This window comes from Salvelinus fontinalis, chromosome 21 (genome assembly GCF_029448725.1).
Source record: "Salvelinus fontinalis isolate EN_2023a chromosome 21, ASM2944872v1, whole genome shotgun sequence".
Classification (NCBI taxonomy): Eukaryota; Metazoa; Chordata; class Actinopteri; order Salmoniformes; family Salmonidae; genus Salvelinus; species Salvelinus fontinalis.
In genome coordinates this window covers 50,615,133-50,629,200 of record NC_074685.1, presented here as the reverse complement: position 1 = coordinate 50,629,200, position 14,068 = coordinate 50,615,133, and the positions used below count along the sequence as shown (strand labels likewise).

The following is a 14,068-nucleotide window of genomic DNA, read 5'->3' as shown; positions in this document are numbered from 1 at the left end:
ACCTCTGTACCCCACGCATACAATTATCTGTAAGGTCCCTCAGTAGAGCAGTGAATTTCAAACACAGATTCAACCACAAAGAGCAAGAAGGTTTTCCAATGCCTCGCAAGGAACAGTACCTATTGGTAGATGGGTTAAAAAATATATATAATAATAAAGCAGACACTAAATATCCCTTTGAGCATGGTGAAGATATGAATTACACTTTGGATGGTGTATCAATACACCCAGTCACTACAAAGATACAGGCGTCATTCCTAACTCAGTTGCCAGAGTGGAAGGAAACCGCTCGGGCATTTTAACTTGAGACCAATGGTGACTTTAAAAAAGTTTAATGGCTGCGATAGGAGAAAACTGAGGATGGATCAACAACATTGTAGTTACTCCACAATGCTAACCTAATTGACAGAGTGAAAAGAAGGAAGCCTGTACAGTATACAAATATTCCAAAACATGCATTCTGTTTTTGCAACACGGCACTAAATGTACTGCAAAAAATGTGGCAACGCAATTAACTTTTTGTGCTGAATATAAAGTTTTATGCTTGGGGCAAATCCAATACAACACATTACTGAGTACCACTCTCCATATTTTCAAACATAGTGGTGGCTGCATAATGTTATGGGTATGCATGTAATTGTTAAAGACTACTGAGTTTTTCAGGATAAAAAAGAAATGGAATGGAGCTAATCAGACAAAATCCTAGAGGAAAACCCGGTTCAGTCTGCTTTCCACCAGACACTGGGAAATTCATTCACCTTTCAGCAAGACATTAACCTAAACACAAGGCCAAACTATACTGGAGTTGCTTACCAAGAAGACAGTGAATGTTCCTGAGTGTCAGAGTTAGTTTAGACTTAAATCTGCTTGAAAATCTACGGCAAGACTTGAAAATGGTTGTCTAGAAATGTTCAATTTGACAGAGCTTGAAGCATTTTGAAAATAATAATGGGCAAATATTGTACAATCCAGGTGTGCAAAGCTCTTATAGACTTATCCAGAAAGCCTCACAGCTGTAATTACTGCCAAAGATTATTCTAACGTATATTGACTCTGGTGTGAATACTTATGTAAATGAAATATTTCTGTATTTCATTTTCAAAACATTTTCAAAAAAATCCATTACATTTTTAGATGTATTGTGTGTAGATATGTGAGATGTATTTTTTTAAATATATATACTTTTTTATTCACACAACAAAATGTGGAATAAGTCAAGGAGTATGAATACTTTCTGAAGACATTATATGTAACTATTAGACTGTTAATTTAGGCGAGACAGAGCACAAATTGTTCTGCGCACACACTGTATGACCATCTCTAGGCCAAGCAGACAAAGATCCAGTTTTGCATGTAAAATTGACCAATACAGAATGGTTAGGGGATGGTAAGAGCATGTTTGTGTGTTTTGTATGCTATGTGAGTGTATATATGTTACTGTATAGCTAATATCTCCCCCCCCCCCCCCACCCCCTCTTGTCTGAAGGTGTGGAGGTGGCTCTCCTGTGTCGTAACTCGGGCCATTGTCTGGATGCTGGCAACACCCACTACTGCCGCTGCCAAGCGGGCTACATGGGCAGCTACTGCCAGGAACAGGTGGACGAGTGCGCCCCCAACCCTTGCCAGAACGGTGCCACCTGCACAGACTACCTGGGAGGGTACAGTTGCGAGGTATATATGCTCTAGCTAGCAAAACGGAATCAACACAAAACATCAATTATTATTTGTTTGTTATCATTCATTTACGCAGTTAAATGCCCACTCCATAATTCCAAGCACAACAAAAACGACAACTCCGCCACTTGGTGAGCTACAGTATAATCTCTCTTTCTTTCAAGGGTGGTAGGGTGTCGAAATTCAAGATGAAACCGTTGCTATTTCATCCTTCCACAAGATATACAGTTGAAGTCGGACGTTTACATACACTTAGGTTGGAGTCATTAAAACTTGTTTTTCAACCAAATTTCTTGTTAATTAACTATAGTTTTGGCAAGTCGGTTAGGACATCTACTTTATGCATGACACAAGTCATTTTTCCAACAATTGTTTATAGACAGATTATTTCACTTAGAATTCACTGTATCACAATTCCTTTGGGTCAGAAGTTTACATACACTGCGTTGACTGTGCCTTTAAACAGCTTGGGAAATTCCAGAAAATTCTGTCATGGCTTTAGAAGCTTCTGATAGGCTAATTGACATCATTTTAGTTAATTGGAGGTGTACCTGTGGATGTATTTCAAGGCCTACCTTCAAACTCAGTGCCTCTTTGCTTGACATCATGGGAAAATCTAAATAAATCAGCCAAGACCTCAGAAAAAAAATTGTGGTTCTCCACAAGTCTGGTTCATTCTTGGGGGCAATTTCCAAACGCCTGAAGGTACCACGTTCATCTGTACAAACAATAGTACGCAAGTATAAACACCGTGGGACCACACAGCCGTCATACCGTTCAGGCAGGAGACGCGTTCTGTCTCCTTGAGATGAACGTACTTTGGTGCGAAAAGTGCAAATCAATCCCAGAACAACAGCAAAGGACCTTGTGAAGATGCTGGAGGAAACGGGTACAAAAGTATATATATCCACAGTAAAACGAGTCCTATATCGACATAACCTGAAAGGCCGCTCAGCAAGGAAGAAGCCACTGCTCCAAAACCGCCATAAAAAAGCCAGACTACGGTTTGCAACTGCACATGGGGACAAAGATTGTACTTTTTGGAGAAATGTCCTCTGGTCTGATGAAACAAAAATAGTAACAACTGTTTGGCCATCGTTATGTTTGGAGGAAAAAGGGGAGAGCTTGCAAACCGAAGAACACCATCCCAACCGTGAAGAACGGGGGTGTCAGCATCATGTTGTGGGGGTGCTTTGCTGCAGGAGGGACTGGTGCACTTCACAAAATAGATGGCATCATGGGGGATGAAAATTATGTGGATATATTGAAACAACATCTCAAGACATCAGTCAGGAAGTTAAAGCTTGGTCGCAAATGGGTCTTCCAAATGGACATTGACCCCAAGCATACTTCCAAAGTTGTGGCAAAATGGCTTAAGGACAACAAAGTCAAGGTTTTGGAGTGGCCATCACAAAGCCCTGACCTCAATCCTATAGAAAATGTGTGGGCAGAACTGAAAAAGCGTGTGCGAGCAAGGAGGCCTACAAACCTGACTCAGTTACACCAGCTCTGTCAGGAGGAATGGGCCAAAATTCACCCAACTTATTATGGAAGGCTACCTGAAACGTTTGACCCAAGTTAAACAATTTAAAGGCAATGCTACCAAATACTAATTGAATGTATGTAAACTTCTGACCCACTGGGAATGTGATGACCAAAATAAAAGCTGAAATAAATAATTCTCTATAGTATTATTCTGACATTTGACATTCTTAAAATAAAGTGGTGATCCTAACTGACCTAAGACAGAGACTTTTTACTATGATTAATGTTAGGAATTGTGAAAAACTGAGTTTAAATGTATTTGGTTAAGGTGTATGTAAACTTCCGACTTCAACTGTAGTCCCAACACAAATCTAGGGTTGCTAGAGACGCGACCCAGTCGTTCAGTCTTTTTGTTCTGTATCTATTCACGTGGCCCAGTCGTTCGTTCTAAATGTTCCATTGCCATACTGGCTGGCAACGTTATTATCCCTTACTTGCTAGCTAGCCAACTACGGCTAATTTACAGTCACGTCAGAAGTGCAGCCAGAATAACAGCAAAGTAGCTGCATTTGCGGTTGTTTAAGCTGTTTTTCTATTGACATTTATTTGGATACATCCATCACAATGAGCTAATGAGGCACTATTTCGCCTGGCCTAGAAAATGTGAACCCTTGTCAGGACACTGTTGTTCAGAGGAGCTAGCCAACAACAAGGCTACAGTAACACAATCACTTCAAACTGAAGCTGGAAAGACTGCAAATGACTTTTTTCAATATATATTTTTTTGTATATATCCATAAAAATGATGCCAGCTGATTCCAGATTTTGACTGGCTGAGAAAAGCTGTCTTCCTGTCTGTCTCGTCCTGACTCCCGACATGTTCATTACTATGGGAGAGCAGGAGATCGAATTTCAATATTGAAACAGTGTTGCAAATGTTGGAGAGATAGATAGCAAGGTTTATTCAAATATCCGCTGTTGTTAGCAAAATGTTGGTTTAAATGAAATGTGAGATAATGACTAGATGCTTTTTATAGTGGAGGTCAAGTTTATAAGTTGCCTGGCTGGGCTGATGAGACAAGCATTTTAACGTCACAGATTTAGCAAGTGGTAATTTGTGGAATAGACACCGGCTGAAATGCGCTGGCATTTTAATCAATCAGCATTCAGGATTAGACCCACCCGTTGTATAAAATCAAGTGTATGGACCAGGTTTCCCTTTTGAGTAGGGTTGCACAATTCTGGAAATGTTCAAAAAATTCCCAGATTATCCAGAAATCCAGGTTGGAAATCCAGAATCCTCCAACCAGGATTTTGGGAAAATCTGGGAATTTATTGAAAGTTTCCAGAATTGTGCAACCCTACTCAAGGGAAACCTGGTCCATACACTTGATATTAGAACAGTGTGAAAGTAGAGCAATGCTGGGTATCTTGAATCGTGTTTAAGATAGTACTTAATTTCTCTGGTATTTGAATGGTTTTGGTCCGGTTTGTCTCTGTCAGTGTCTTCCTGGGTACCACGGGGTGAACTGCTCCAAGGAGATCAACGAATGTCTGTCTCAGCCCTGTCAGCACGGGGGCACCTGCATCGACCTCATAAACACCTACAAATGCTCCTGTCCCAGAGGAACACAAGGTACACATTAGCACACCCACACACACACACACCAGCCATCTCATAAAAAATCTCTATGAAGCTCTCATCCGTCTACAGTCTACCACTGAAAAACAAGCACAGAACAGTTAGTAGCAGCATATTAGTCATGTAGAACCATGCAGTAGTAGACTAAGTGGAGCTCTATGCTAAATTACATAGAATTAGATGTAATACTGTTCTTCCGTATTTCCTGCTTATTCCCTCCTGATTCCCGGGAGTCCTCCAACCTGGATGTCAAGATAATCTGGAAATATATTGAAAGTTTCCAGAATTGCGCAACCCTACTGGTCCATACACTTGATATTATACAACGGGTGGGTCTAATCCTGAATGCTAATCCTCAGTCCACCCTTTCCCCAGGCATTCACTGTGAGATCAACCTGGATGACTGTAACCCTTCTACGGACCCTCTGACCAATGAGCCCAAGTGTTTCAACAAGGGTCAGTGTGTGGACAGAGTGGGGGGCTACCACTGCATGTGCCCCGCTGGCTACGTAGGGGAGCGCTGCGAGGGTGACGTCAACGAGTGCCTGTCGGACCCCTGCGACCTGCGAGGCTCCTACAACTGTGTTCAGCTCACCAACAGCTACCGCTGCGAGTGTCGCACTGGATACACAGGTACTGACCGTACCCTACGCACCTCAAATAAATTGGATTGTTCTGTGTTTATGACCGATTGACACAGCAATGCAAAAAAAACAAAAAAACATTGTCCACACATTTGCAATGTACATAAATAACACACAGCGTTCTCCCTCTCTCTTCTCAACTCCAGGCCAGCGCTGTGACAAGGTGTTTGATGGCTGTAAGGGGAGACCGTGTAGGAACGGAGGAATGTGTGCAGTGGCCAGTAACAACCCCGACGGATTCATCTGCAAATGCCCACCGGTGAGCACATTTACATGTTAGTCATTTAACAGACACTCTCATCCAGAGCGGTAAATGAGTGCTTACATCTTTGTACTGGTCCCCGTGGAAATCAAACCTGCAACCCTGGCGTTGCAAGCGCCTTGCTCTACCGACTGAGCCACACTCCACTGACCAAACCACAAACTGTGGACCTCACCCTGGCCATAATGGCAACATGTTCCCCATATAGAGAAAAGGGAATAGGGAGACATTTAGAGAGCCCCTAGTTCCCTCTGTATTTCTAGCCACAATTAAGCATCATTATTCATGTGTTTTGATTAACTTTCAGTCTCTTTTTCTGTATATCTTTGTGGAAAGGGAGCGGTTTGCCGACGCAAAGTAAATGTACGTGCCAACAGACTGTTTTGAGGCACAACCTCATCTCGCCTATCTCTGTCTTATCCAGGGTTACACAGGCTCCTCCTGCGAATACGACTCACACTTCTGTGGTAGCCTCAACTGCAGAAATGGTGGCACCTGTGTCTCCGGCCACCTGAGCCCTCGTTGCTTGTGCCCCGCGGCTTTTACCGGCCCCGAGTGCCAGACTCCCACGAACAGCCCCTGCAACGTCAACCACTGCTACAACGGGGGCACTTGCCAGAGAACCTCCGATGCACCCTTCTTCCACTGCAGCTGCCCGAACAACTTCAATGGCCTGCTCTGCCACATCCTTGATTACTCCTTTCCCGGTGGGTTCGGCCGGGACATCACACCACCACCCGAGGTAGAGGTGAGCTGCGAGATCCCGCAGTGCGACGAGTGGGCGGGCAACCACATCTGTGACTCGCTGTGCAACAACCACGCCTGCGGCTGGGACGGCGGCGACTGCTCACTCAACTTCGATGACCCGTGGCAGAACTGCTCGGCGGCTCTGCAGTGCTGGCGGTACTTCAATGACGGGAAGTGCGACGAGCAGTGCAAAAGCCCCGGGTGTCTCTACGACGGCTTCGACTGCCAGGGACAGGAGGGACAGTGCAAGTGAGTCTCAGTCGGGCTCGAATTCCTATATCCTATGTTCCATCTCATCCTATCTCACTATGACCAGTCTCAAACCTGTCTCACTCTCAGATGATTATTAAAACATATTCAACCATGTAAGAAGGATGATATGTTGTGTTTGTAAGAATAATGAACATTGTCTACTTCCAACCTTCCAACTCCTTTCAAGTCTACCTATGCAAGTAATTTTTTCTAACCTACCGACTTTTCTATCTACATTGCGACCTCATCCAAGTCTTCAGTTAACTTAAGTGCTAATCCTAATATTGACCATGTTAATGCTCCCTCTCCCCAGCCCGCTGTATGACCAGTACTGTAAGGACCACTATGCGGACGGCCACTGCGACCAGGGCTGTAACAACGCAGAGTGCGAGTGGGACGGCCTGGACTGCGCCAACAACATGCCCGAGAAGCTAGCTGACGGCCACCTGGTCCTTGTGGTCCACATCCCCCCCGAGCAGCTAAAAAATGGTTTATCCACGTTCCTCCGTGAGCTCAGCAGCGTTTTGCACACCAACGTGGTGTTCCGGCGCGACGCAAACGGAGAGCCCATGGTGTTCCCCTACTATGGCAGCGAGCAGGAGCTGGCCAAGCACAACGTGAAGCGTTCCACCGACAGCTGGCCCGACTGGGCGGTCGTGCCGGCCAACATGCTGGGCCAGGTGAAGGAGAGCGTGGGATCCATGGTGAACCTGCCCCGCCAGCGCCGAGAATTGGACCTCATGCAGGTCAAAGGGTAGGTACACACACTTGTTCATTTTGTTATACATTGCTCAGTCACACGCATTCAATGATGCACACACGAATGCACCCATAGTCGCTCGCTCGCTCACTCACACAAAACACTCACTCAGACATTCCTTGTTGAGTCTTTCCAAAGAATTTTCCTTCGATTTGATATTCGAGAGGAGTGTCAGAAGTTGACCTGATTGGTCAAGTGAATCCGTTCCTTCCCTATTATTGGTTGACTTAACTCTCCCCTTCTTTGATAGGTCGGTGGTATACCTGGAGATTGATAACCGCCAGTGTTACCAGCAGTCCACGGAATGCTTCCAGAGCGCCACCGACGTCGCCGCGTTCCTGGGAGCACTGGCCTCCAGCGGGAATCTCAATGTTCCTTACATCGAGGCAGTCACCAGTAAGTACCAACATACAGTATCTCTCCAGTTGAAATATTCTCCATTAAAAAATGTCTCTCCGTCATAAAATATGACTATGAAATGATGAAAATAGGCTAAGAACTACTTTAATGCTTGTGATTTAGATGATGATGGGGACTTTATATGCATCCATTAGGAAAAATGGGTGTCATACAGCATGCCAATATACAGATATTCACATAGACAGACGTAGGGCACATACAGTTGAAGTCGGAAGTTTACATACACCTTAGCCAAATACATTTAAACTCAGTTTTTCACAATTCCTGACATTTAATCCTAGTAAATATTCCCTGTCTTAGATCAGTTAGGATCACCACTTTATTTTAAGAATGTGAATTGTCAGAATAAAAGTAGAGAGAGTGATTTCTTTCAGCTTTTCTTTCTTTCATCACATTCCCAATGGGTCAGAAGTTTACATCCACTCAAATAGTATTTGGTAGCATTGCCTTTAAATTGCTTAACTTGGGTCAAACGTTTCGGGTAGCCTTTCGCAAGCTTTTTGGCCCATTCCTACTTTTTGGCCCGTTCCTCCTGACAGAGCTTGTGTAACCGAGTCAGGTTTCTAGGCCTCCTTGCTCGCACACGCTTTTTCAGTTCTGCCCACAAATTTTCTATAGGATTGAGGTCGGGGCTTTGTGGTGGCCACTCCAATACCTTGACTTTGTTGTCCTTAAGCCATTTTGCCACAACTTTGGAAGTATGCTTGGGGTCAGTGTCCATTTGGAAGACCCATTTGCGACCAAGCTTAAACTTCCTGACTGATCTTGAGATGTTGCTTCAATATATCCACATAATTTTCATCCCTCATGATGCCATCTATTTTGTGAAGTGCACCAGTCCCTCCTGCAGCAAAGCACCCCCACAACATGATGCTGCCACCCCCGTGCTTCACGTTTGGGATGGTGTTCTTCGGTTTGCAAGCGTCCACCTTTTTCCTCCAAACATAATGATGGTCATTTGTTTCATCAGACCAGAGGACAATTCTCCAAAAAGTACGATCTTTGTCCGCATGTGCATTTGCAAACCATAGTCTGGCTTTTTGATGACGGTTTTGGAGCAGTGGCTTCTTACTTGCTGAGCGGCCTTTCAGGTTATGTCAATACTTTTGTACCTGTTTCCTCCAGCATCTTCACAAGGTCCTTTGCTGTTGTTCTGGGATTGATTTGCACTTTTCGCACCAAAGTATGTTCATCTCTAGGAGACAGAACGCGTCTCCTTCCTGAGCGGTATGACGGCTTCGTGGTCCCATGGTGTTTATACTTGCATACTACTGTTTGTACAGATGAACATGGTACCTTCAGGCGTTTGGAAATTGCTCCCAAGGCTGAACCAGAGGTTCAACAATTTTTTTTCTGAGGACTTGGCTATTTTTCTTTGGTTTTCCCATGATGTCAAGCAAAGTGGCCCTGAGTTTGAAGGTGGGCGTTGAAATACATCCACAGGTACACCTCCAATTGACTCAAATTATGTAAATTAGCTTATCAGACGCTTCTAAAGCCATGACAGAATTTTCTATTTAAAAGCATAGTCAATTTAGTAAATGTAAACTTCTGACCCAGTGGAATTGTGATACAGTGAATTGTAAGTGAAATAATCTGTCTAAACAATTGTTGGAAAAATTACTTGTGTCATTCACAAAGTAGATGTCCAAACCGACTTGCCAAAACTATAGTTTGTTAACAAGAAATTTGTGAAGTGGTTGGAAAAACGAGTTTTAATGACTCCAGCCTAAGTGTATGTAAACTTCTGACTTCAACTGTAAGAATTACATACATAGTACAACGGTAGTGTCCTCATTCTGACATGCTGTACTCTCCCTGCCCCTCTCTCCCAGGTGTGCAGCCCACCCCTGCATCCTCTGAGCTATACCCCATGTACGTGGTGTTCCTGGGGCTGGCTGTACTGGGCTTCATCTGCCTGGGGGTGCTGGTGTCACGTAAACGCCGACGGGAGCACGGACAGCTCTGGTTCCCTGAGGGCTTCAAAGTGTCTGAGCCCAGCAAGAAGAAACGCAGAGAGCCCGTAGGAGAGGACTCTGTGGGACTCAAGTAAGTGCGTGCGTGCGTGTTTATGTGTGTGTGTGTGTCTTTTCATGTGTGGCTTATCTAACTGGTCTTTCCTATGTCCATCAGGCCACTGAAGAACATTTTGGACATTTCTCTGATGGACGACAGCCAGAATGGATTGTGGGGAGAGGAGGAGCCAGACTCGAGACGCTTTAGGGTAAGAGAGCATCTGAAACCTACACAGACCATGTACAACCACTAAATGTATAAAATAGTGTACACATAATGTGTATTGTGTGGTCACAGAGATTGTGTTGCCCTGTATTCGTTTATTGGATCTTTTGTACGATAGTTGATGGACCATGTTTGTCTCTGTGTTAGTTTGAGGAGCAGGCAATGTTGGACCTAGATGACCGCACTGACCACAGACAGTGGACCCAGCAACACCTGGACGCGGCTGATCTACGGATCCCTTCCAACGCCCCCACGCCTCCCCAGGGAGAGATCGAGAATGACTGCATGGACGTCAATGTCCGAGGCCCAGGTGTGTGAGGATCTCCCTCTGCTCTTTCTTTCTCTCTATATACAGTACCAGTCAAAAGTTTGGACACACCTACTCATTGCAGGGTTTTTCTTTATTTCTACTATATAATAATAGTGAAAACATCAAAACTATGAAATAACACATATGGAATCATGTAGTAACCAAAAAAGTGTTAAACAAATCAAAATATATTTGAGATTCTTCAAAGTAGCCACCCTTTGCCTTGATGACAGCTTTGCACACTCTTGGCATTCTCTCAACCAGTTTTATGGGGTAGTCACCTGGAATGCATTTCAATTAACAGGTGTGCCTTGTTAATTTGTGGAAATTCTTTCCTTAATGTGTTTGAGCCAATCAGTTGTGTTGTGACAAGGTAGGAGTGGAATGCAGAAGATATTTTGTAAAATACCAAGTGCATATTATGGCAAGAATAGCTCAAATAAGCAAAGAGAAATGACAGTCCGTCCTTACTTTAAGACATGAAGGTCAGTAAATCCAGAAAATGTCAAGAACTTTGAAAGTTTCTTCAAGTACAGTTGCAAAAACCATCAAGCGCTATGATGAAACTGGCTCTCATGAGGACCGCCGCAGGAAAGGAAGACCCAGAGTTACCTTTGCTGCAGAGGATAAGTTCACAAGAGTGACCAATCTCAGAAATTGCAGCCCAAATAAATGCTTCACAGAGTTCAAGTAACAGACACATCTCAACATCAACTGTTTAGAGGGGACTACGTCAATCAAGCCTTCATGGTCGAATTGCTGCAAAGAAACCACTACTAAAGGACAACAATAAGAATAAGAGACTTGCTTGGGCCAAGAAAACGATCAATGGACATTAGACTGGTAGAAATCTGTCCTTTGGTCTGGAGTCCAAATTTCAGATTTTTTGGTTCCAACCGCTGTGTCTTTGTGAGGCACAGAGTAGGTGAATGGATGATCTCTCTGCATGTGATGTTCCCACCGTGAAGCATGGAGGAGGAGGTGTGATGGTGTGGGGGTGCTATGCTGGTGACAGTGATTTATTTAGAATTCAAGGCACACTTAACCAGCATGGCTACCACAGCATTCTGCAGCGATATGCCATCCCATCTGGTTTGCGCTTAGTGGGACTACCATTTTGTTTGTCAACAGGACAATGACCTAAAACACACCTCCAGCCTGTGTAAGGGCTATTTGACCAAGGAGAGTGATGGAATGCTTCATCAGATGACCTGGCCTCCACAATCACAAATTGTTGATCTCCCCCTCTTGGGTGGAGTAGCTGGAGGACGTCTGATATGGGGGGCCTATATAGTGTCTCTGTCATACCCCCCTGTCACATGACTTGTTTAGAAGTAACATTAAAGACGTCCTCCAGTGATTAAAAAAATGGAATTTGTGATGATATTGGCCTCCCCCCTGTTAAGTTCATGTTTTAAGTACCCCTATATTTCTGTTATTACGGGGCTATCACTCAGTCAAGAGTGCGCATGCGCAGGAAGTCTTGTCGTTGATGGACCTGGCCTTGAGTGTAATGGCTACTTGTAGTGTGTTCATATAGTAGAGTAAACTTTGTTAAACTGGAACCTTGTCGTTGTGTCATTTCGAGTTAACACCCCCTTGCTTGAGGGACAATAGAGGAGCAATAACTAAAGCAAAGGCCAACACCCCCATGCCCACTTATTGTTAAGTAAACCAGGTGTTAAATGAGAAGAAAAGGAGACTGGAGTGCCACTCAGTTTAAATCAAGTATTTGCCCTTTGTCCTAATGTATGTTTTTTCTCTCTATCCATCTCTCAGACGGTTTCACTCCTCTAATGATCGCATCGTGCAGCGGGGGAGGCTTGGAGATGGGGAACAGTGAGGAGGAGGAGGACCCTTCGGCTGAGATAATCTCTGACTTCATCTACCAGGGAGCCAACCTGCACAACCAGACGGACCGCACAGGCGAGACCGCTCTTCACCTTGCCGCCCGCTACGCCCGTTCCGACGCCGCCAAGCGACTGCTGGAGTCCACCGCCGACGCCAACGTCCAGGACAACATGGGGCGCACTCCACTGCACGCCGCTGTGGCTGCAGACGCACAGGGAGTCTTCCAGGTACCAGAGTTCTCTAAACTACTACAGGACTCTAGTAGTGCTACATAATTAGCATAGTGCTACTCTGAATTAATAAATACATTCATTTTATATGCCACTTTTCATTTGTGGACGATCAAAATGCTTTTCTAAAGCGTGTGCAAAAAGGTGCATTTACGTGAATTGAAAATGCTATTATATACAATGCCATATGTAGCATTCCCTATTACCAGTTAAGCATTTGGACTTTGCTCTCAGATTTAGCCTGTACTGTACATGTTCACTAAAGGTGTCTGTCTTTTCGTTCAGATTCTGATCCGGAACCGGGCAACTGATCTTGACGCCCGCATGCATGATGGAACGACTCCTCTGATCCTGGCTGCCCGATTGGCTGTGGAAGGCATGGTGGATGAGCTTATCAACTGCCATGCTGATGCCAACGCCATCGATGACTTTGGTAGGTTACAGGCTGACTACACCGTTCACGTCGCGTGCATGAGCGTTGCAAAATACATTTAGAAATCTATAATATGAAATTATTGCACCCACACTGCTCACGCGTGCCAACGAGCATCTGCGTCGCCAAGGGCTAAAATAGAAGTCAGTTCTATTTGTGATGCAGATCGCGCTGCAAGTCCTGCCTCTCCCATCTCCTCATTGGTTTATAGAAGCAGGTACCCACGTGCCATCTCCTCATTGGTTAAACCCACGTGGGTGACTGAAGACGGACGAGGTCAGTGGCGGTAATGCACCTAATTTATGAAAGTTGCCAATCGCAATATAAAGTCAAGAGAAGAGAAAGCCTGGAAGGATGAGAGATGACTAGAAACGATTCGGTTGACCGTTTTATGTGTGGATTAATTGGTGGAGTAGAGGACCTTGTGCATTTCCGGTAAAATAACAACTCAATGTTTATATCCCAGGACAAATTAGCTAGCAACAGCAAGCTAGCTAAATAGGACAAATTAGCTAGCAAGTGCAAGCTAGCTAGCTAAATTGCCATTAATGTTTAATGTTTTTAGACCTGTCCACAAATTAATATAATTGGTTCAGAGTTTGTTTTGATATTTTAACCTGCGTGTCGTGATCGCGTTTGGTGTGGGGGGACAAAATACATTTATGCACGATGGCGCACGCGCGCAGCCGGTTTGGGTTCCGTGTTACACCGAATTTACTTTGGTTCTATTCAAATTCACATATCTCCCACACAGTGTACTAAGGGAATGGGTGTCATTTGAGATTTGCCCTTAACCGGCTGACCCATCTTCATGGACTATGGCCCTCATGGTCTAGGAATGTGCAGGTTATTTGCTTTTGTATTAAATCATCCTTTTATGTATTTTCAATTTTTTTCTCCAGGTAAATCTGCCCTTCATTGGGCTTCAGCTGTCAACAACGTGGATGCTGCCATGGTGTTGTTGAAGAATGGCGCCAACAAAGACATGCAGAACAACAAGGTGAAAAACATGGGTCACACAAACATGGCTCTTACATATCACACTAGTTGACACACTATTGAAACTACTATCTGCCAACTTGTGTAGTTATGTGTGTAATTGTTACATGCGCAATGG

General features: G+C 44.3%; 1 protein-coding gene across 2 annotated transcripts in view; it reads left to right on the top strand.

Annotated features, from left to right (window-relative positions):
* Positions 1–14,068, top strand: part of LOC129819086 (neurogenic locus notch homolog protein 1-like) — a 60,604-nt gene that overhangs the window by 43,997 nt on the left and 2,539 nt on the right. For both annotated transcript variants that reach the window (XM_055875637.1, XM_055875636.1), the window contains 13 exons: positions 1,487–1,671; positions 4,663–4,795; positions 5,177–5,434; positions 5,592–5,704; positions 6,132–6,703; positions 7,020–7,460; positions 7,717–7,862; positions 9,722–9,935; positions 10,020–10,110; positions 10,275–10,437; positions 12,217–12,515; positions 12,804–12,951; positions 13,854–13,951. In XM_055875637.1, the coding sequence (XP_055731612.1) occupies positions 1,487–1,671; positions 4,663–4,795; positions 5,177–5,434; positions 5,592–5,704; positions 6,132–6,703; positions 7,020–7,460; positions 7,717–7,862; positions 9,722–9,935; positions 10,020–10,110; positions 10,275–10,437; positions 12,217–12,515; positions 12,804–12,951; positions 13,854–13,951 (2,861 nt within the window). The remainder of the gene's footprint in view (positions 1–1,486; positions 1,672–4,662; positions 4,796–5,176; positions 5,435–5,591; positions 5,705–6,131; positions 6,704–7,019; positions 7,461–7,716; positions 7,863–9,721; positions 9,936–10,019; positions 10,111–10,274; positions 10,438–12,216; positions 12,516–12,803; positions 12,952–13,853; positions 13,952–14,068) is intronic.